The sequence below is a fragment of the Lolium rigidum genome, chromosome 2 (assembly GCF_022539505.1).
Source record: "Lolium rigidum isolate FL_2022 chromosome 2, APGP_CSIRO_Lrig_0.1, whole genome shotgun sequence".
In the NCBI taxonomy this organism is placed as follows: domain Eukaryota; kingdom Viridiplantae; phylum Streptophyta; class Magnoliopsida; order Poales; family Poaceae; genus Lolium; species Lolium rigidum.
In genome coordinates, this window is record NC_061509.1 from 136,291,994 (window position 1) to 136,297,993 (window position 6,000).

The 6,000-nt window shown below is 45.5% G+C and overlaps 1 protein-coding gene across 1 annotated transcript; it reads left to right on the forward strand.

Moving 5' to 3' along the window:
- Positions 1–2,106: 2,106 nt before the first annotated feature.
- On the forward strand, positions 2,107–5,705 carry LOC124692395 (peroxisome biogenesis protein 16-like). Its single transcript, XM_047225752.1, has 8 exons — positions 2,107–2,282; positions 2,616–2,673; positions 3,872–4,070; positions 4,175–4,497; positions 4,639–4,904; positions 4,994–5,061; positions 5,154–5,215; positions 5,312–5,705. The coding sequence occupies exons 1-8, from the start codon at positions 2,214–2,216 to the stop codon at positions 5,371–5,373; spliced, it is 1,107 nt and encodes a 368-aa protein (XP_047081708.1). The 5' UTR covers positions 2,107–2,213; the 3' UTR covers positions 5,374–5,705.
- Positions 5,706–6,000: the final 295 nt, after the last annotated feature.

Here is a 6,000-nt window from a genome sequence, read left to right on the forward strand (position 1 = left end):
GCACCTGCTACCTGCACTGCACCGGCGTTCCTCAGCAGCAGGCCCGCCACCGTGGCGATGTGAGTACTTCAGGCTCCCCGTCACCAATAACCAAAGTCTTTCATGCATGGTGACTAGGAACGCCAGAGAGAGACGGAGGTTTGGTGAAAACGCTGACTTCGACGAAAGAGGAAAACACTTTGAGCAAGAACGTAGCAGAATTTGGGAACATTAAATGAAAAAATGCCCGGCATAGCTTTTGTTAACAAAGTGATCATGCATTCTCACATGTGTTATGGTAACAACGCAACTTTGAAAGAGGAAAAAAACACTAACGTAAATGATAATTCAACTTTACTCAGTATAATTTAAATAATAAGGACCAAGCAGGGTCTTACATGGGAAATTGAGCATCGTGAAAAGAGCCGCTCCTTTCGTCGCCTCCTTCGGGCGACAGGGGGCAGCAAGGGCACTGGTGCGCGGGGTTTTGGCGGAGCTGGATGGCGCCCCCGCATCTCTGGGAAGTTTTGCGGCCATTGTGGCTGCGAGGGGTGGCATGGCGGATGGATCGGAGAGCTCGCGTTTGTGCAACCGCCAGCTCTACGTCTTGGATCCCCGTGTCGGCGTTTGTCGAAGTCCTCTCTCTGTGGCGTTTGGTGGCGCCCGCGGTGCTCGGTCTCAGTGAGCCGAAAGTAGTGGTGCGGCTTGGCTCTTCAACCCGTGTGGAGCAGGCGGTAGCTTCGGAGCTCGCTGAGCTCCCTCGTCTGGTTTTGGAGGAGGTTGTGGCTCCTGTGCGGCAGTGGCGCTGTTGCCGCACATGAGGTGTCTCTTAGGTCTTTTGCCGCACCTCTGGTTTTGGGTGCGGGTTGGCGGCTCTTAGGTCTTTGTCTTGTTGTCCGGCCATGTGGGGATGTCGATGCTCGACTACTCCGGGTGAAAGCCTGACCGCACGACGTCTTTGGGGGGGGGGGGGTTGTGGAGCTATGCGACCTTCGCTACCCTCATTTTCACGTCTTCGGGTGAATGCCTAGATCCCACTTTGCGTGATTGGACGAAGATGTTGTTCCTTCGTCGTTTCCCCTCTTGAGGGCGTTGTCTTGAAGTCGTTGATCCCCTTCACACACTTCGGTCAGGATGGACACACTCGGCATCTAGGTTGGCAGGAGGTCAACCAGAGATGTGGGGGTTCTGGGTGGAGTGATGAGCAAGGTTTGGTAGCGGCAAGACCGTGTTAGTCGGCTTCGTTCCAGCGTGTCCGTTTGTCTTCGTGTTGGTCTCCTCTTGTTGTGTAGTCCAAGTTACCTTTGGGTGTTGTACTATGACCTACGAGGGACAGTCCGGTGGTGAAGGTCTTCTTCGGCGTAGGTCTTGCACATCTCCTCTTAGAGGCTCGTCTTCAGAATTAGAGTTGTCCATCTCTTCTCGAGGAGCCATTTGTTTGGCATAAGTTAATTTGTGCTTCGCGTTTGTGTAGCTTCTGTGGATAGCTATGGTGGCTTGGGATGCCCCTTTGGGTGGTGTGTGGGTGGATGTGGGTGTGCCTTTGCCCTATTGTTGTAGATTTTCGTCCGATTTTTTTCTAAAAGCTTAACACTTTTTACTTAATAATTAATAGATGAGGCAAGAATTTTATCTTACTTTCAAAAAAGAACATGTCAAAGCAAATTGTGGAGCATGCAAGCTTTTGGTCAAAGTTTTGTGGATTCACACTTCACTTCATAGCATTATTATATCCGACATTCTCCCCATGAATTCAAGGTTTGGAAGTCAGACTTAAGTTTACTTCAACTCATTTTATACCAAATAAGACTCCATCGGTCCTAAATTACTTTTTGCACATTTATTAAGATAAATGTGTAGCATATAAACATGTAGTATATAAACATTTTTTAGTGTATAAATAATATGAATCTAAATAAATCTACGACAATTAATTTGGTAAATGAATACTCCTCTACAAGAAGAACAACGCTCACTGACTGGAGGTCCCCACCAGTTGGGTTCCTAGCGGGTATATACCTCTTCCCCAGACAGCAGAGCGGTGTAGCCAGAAACCGAAATAAATCCCCACACCGGTCGCCGGGGCCGGCCACCGCGATTCACCGTCGCCGTCCGCCGCCGATCAGACGGCTCCCCGCTTGCGCACGCTGGCGAGCTAGTGCGGTACTGCCGTCACCGTCGCCATCTTCTTCTTCGCCTAGCTCCTCCAGGAGGCGGCGGTCGTCGCCGTGGCCATGGACGCCTACAAGCTCTGGGTGCGGAAGAACCGGGACCTCGTCCGCTCCCTCGAGTCGCTCGCCAACGTAACCTCCTAACCCATACCCCCGACCACCTTCTTCTCCCCCTTCAGTCACGCGCGCGCAATCGCCTCCTGCGGTCCACGGGAGCTCCTGATCCCTAATCCGCGTGGTTGGTCGATAGTTCAATCGTATGATTTGCCGATTGGGTAGGGCTGCTAGCCTGGTGTTGCGCAAATTCGTGTGGTTCGGCTGCTTCCTGGGTCCTCCTGGCTCTGCAGACCACAAAAGGGGATCAATTCCGCAGTATTAATTATCGAATTCCAATTTGGTTCTGGTGAATGGAACGAGCAGCTGGGAGTTGTAGCTGTTGCTTACGTTTGCTTGAAATCCTTGCAGGGGGTGACGTGGATACTCCCTGAGCGCTTTGGCAACTCCGAGATCGCGCCGGAAGCAGGTGCCGCCACTCCTTCAATATGTGTAGCATTTAGTTTCACCACACGATTTTTTTCATCTCAATCTTTTATCACCAGTTTATACTTTTACTTACTGTCTCATGGTGCTTGTCCTTTGAGAAGTACTGAATTGAAGTGTCTCATGGTTCGCAACCGCGAATGTTGAAGTGTCTCATGGTTCGCAAATTTCGAATGTTGAAGTGTCTATTGTGTGTTTGTCAGAGAAAAAATATGGTCTGTAGCTGCAACGAATACATTTTGAACTGCTAGAAAGTATAATGTGCCGTAATAATTCTGATCAAAGAGGTATGTGTTATGTAAAGGTACTGACTTATGATAGGCTAAAATGTGAAATTATAATTGTGAGATGTAAAGGTAACCCTTTGTTCATGTTGCATGTCACACATGGCGAGTTCATGTGTGGATGGACGTTACCATGAGCCTTTTGTGCTTCAGGAGTGGAATGTGATCATTGCAATTTTGGGAGTTGAGATAATCTGTTTCATACACCAAGTACACTGAAAACCCCGCATTAGATTAGCTTTTTAAGATATTATGATAACAAATATTATTCATTACTGTCAGCTTCCTAATCATTTTGTGCATCTCATATGCAACTTCCTGAGGTGGCTTTAGCAATAAGTGATGAAACCTGACGTAGAATTTCCTTTTTCGTCATCAAGTGGCGCAGTTGGCTAAAAACTTCTGCACCATACTTGAAATAGGAGATTATCAGAAGTTTCCAGTGTATAATTTTGCGGATGTGGAGTGCACCCCATTGTTTGCTCAAAAATTGAGAAGATTGTCCTTGCGACCTTGACCATATGTACCATTTTCCTCAACCTTGTAAAATGATCTCATTATTTGTACGTAATTATCTAGTGAAAATGTATTTACACCTGTGTATAATGTATTATGCCGAAGCACATTTGCTCGCAACTCCTGAACCTGGCTACTTACCTAGCAAGTTATTACTAATCTGAAAATAACATTTAGCTTAGCTCGTTAACTAGCTATAATCTTTCCAAGGTATCACCTGAGAAGCAAAACCATATGCTGAGTAAGTAAACGTGTACTACTATACACTAAGATAGGAAGATGACTTCTATATATATACTTGTGTGCTTTTGTTGTATAAGAAGCTGTTGAGAGCTATGAGCTTGATAATTTGACATTAATGTCTTTGCTTTTTCTGAACAGTATATGCACTTCTTGGCATTGTAAGTTCTGTCAACCAGCATATAATTGAGACACCAAACGATGGTCAGGAGCAATCTATCCCATGGCCTCTTGTTGTATCTATACTCAAAGATGCGGAGGCAGTTGTCGAGGTTGCCGCCCAGCACTTTGTTGGAGATGATCGCAAGTGGGGCTTCCTGGCTGTTACAGAGGCAGTGAAGTAAGACAATCACTTATGCATTCTTTTTCTGGCTTGCATATCTGATACTGCGATGCATTTCTAGCTTGGTTCAGACAAATGACAAATATTCTGCAACATTCCAGAGCATGTGTCAGATTAGCTGCTTTCAGGGAGAGTGGCTACAGGATGCTCTTACAAGGAGGGGAGGTGGAAAATGAAGAGGAGGATATTGTTGCAGACAATCATGGAGTCAAAAGCAATGGAGTGCCAGTCATCTATCCGATGAATGGACATGCCCAAAATGGCCATGAGATAGGGTCGAATGGTCTGGATGGAAAACCTGGATTTATATCTAAGAGTCTCGAGGGAAGAGCAGTAGCTGCTTTGAACAAGTTTGGCCAGAATGCAAAGATGATGTCAGATCCCATGTGGATGACCAGACTCCAACCTACTCCTGTTCTACCTGGTAACTTGTTTTTTTTTACATAAAGCTATTTTAGTTCTCAGATTGCCATAAGCATTCTATTATTTTTCATAAGCATTCCATTAGTTTGCTTATGGGATTATACTTCCTTCTACACTGACTTATATGTTATGCGCTGTGCAGTGATGGAGGTTGAGAAGCCAACTTTTGCAACTATTTGGTCTTCTAAAGGGGTTTCTGGGCGCTTATTCATGTTGGGGGAGGCCGTCCACATATTCAGACCACTTGTCTACGTCCTTATGATCAGGAAGTTTGGAATCAAATCTTGGACCCCGTGGTTAGTGTCATTAGCTGTGGAGCTCACAAGCCTTGGCATTCACTCTCATGCAACAGATCTAAATCATAGAACCGGGAAAGTTCATCATCTCTCATCTGCTGAGAGGGATGAGGTGAGATGGTTTCAGTTCTATAATTATTTATTTTTTGTCGGGTTCTCTGTTGCTGAACAAGCTGTTTTTCTTCGGATCAATTCCATCAGTTGAAAAGGCGAAAGATGATGTGGGCCCTTTACGTCATGAGAGATCCATTCTTCGCCAACTACACCAAGTAACGAACATTACACCCTGATATGATAATGTGCCAACTCTTGATTTGATTTTCCCTTTTATGCCCATGCTTACACTTGAGAATTCTAACAGGCGCCACCTTGAGAAAGCTGAGAAAGTGCTGAATCCAGTGCCGGTGGTTGGTTTCCTCATAGGTATGTAAACATTCTCCATATCTGGGCATTTCATTCCTACGGAAACTTAGAGAGGCAGCATTCTGTAATAAGCTTTACATGTTCAATTTATTGCAGGTAAACTTGTGGAGCTGGTGGAGGGGGCTCAGTCGCGGTATACGTACACGTCAGGCTCATAAAGGAATTGGGATAAGAGTGTAGCAGCCTTCGCCTGAGAGCTTTGGTGCTGATTTGCCGTGGTGGACCTTCGCTGGTTGGTGGGTTTTGTTTGTTTTTGTAGATGAGGAATTCAGTCGAACCCTGTCTGTGCATTGCCATTTCCTGGCCAGATCTGGCAATTGTCTTCTCAAGACATTGGCTGCTAAGTTGCAGCCACATACCCTCTCCTATGGGGGCAGATGGGAAGCTTACTATATAGTATATCAGTGTAATGCTACGTACGGATAACATGCAGTGATACCATGTATGTACCAAAAAGAAGAGGAAAACCATGATAAATTCTTCAAGGAAATTCACATTTTGTGATGCAAATTGATGTTATTCTACCTCGCTATATGCTATCACCTTGGTCTACTGTTGGATCATTTACTGGAAAGAACTGAACTGAATTCCTTCTGTTGGTGATGACTGCCCCATATTGTGCTCAATGTCAACTCAGAAGGGTATTTGGGTTAGCTTAGATCATGCTTTGGTTGGGGATGTCTATAAGGCTCTTCAGATTCAGAGATTGTGAATTGTTAAACTTCGAATTACCATTGTAATTCTTATATGTTCGTGAAATTTACAAGATTTAGATTCGCAGCTTG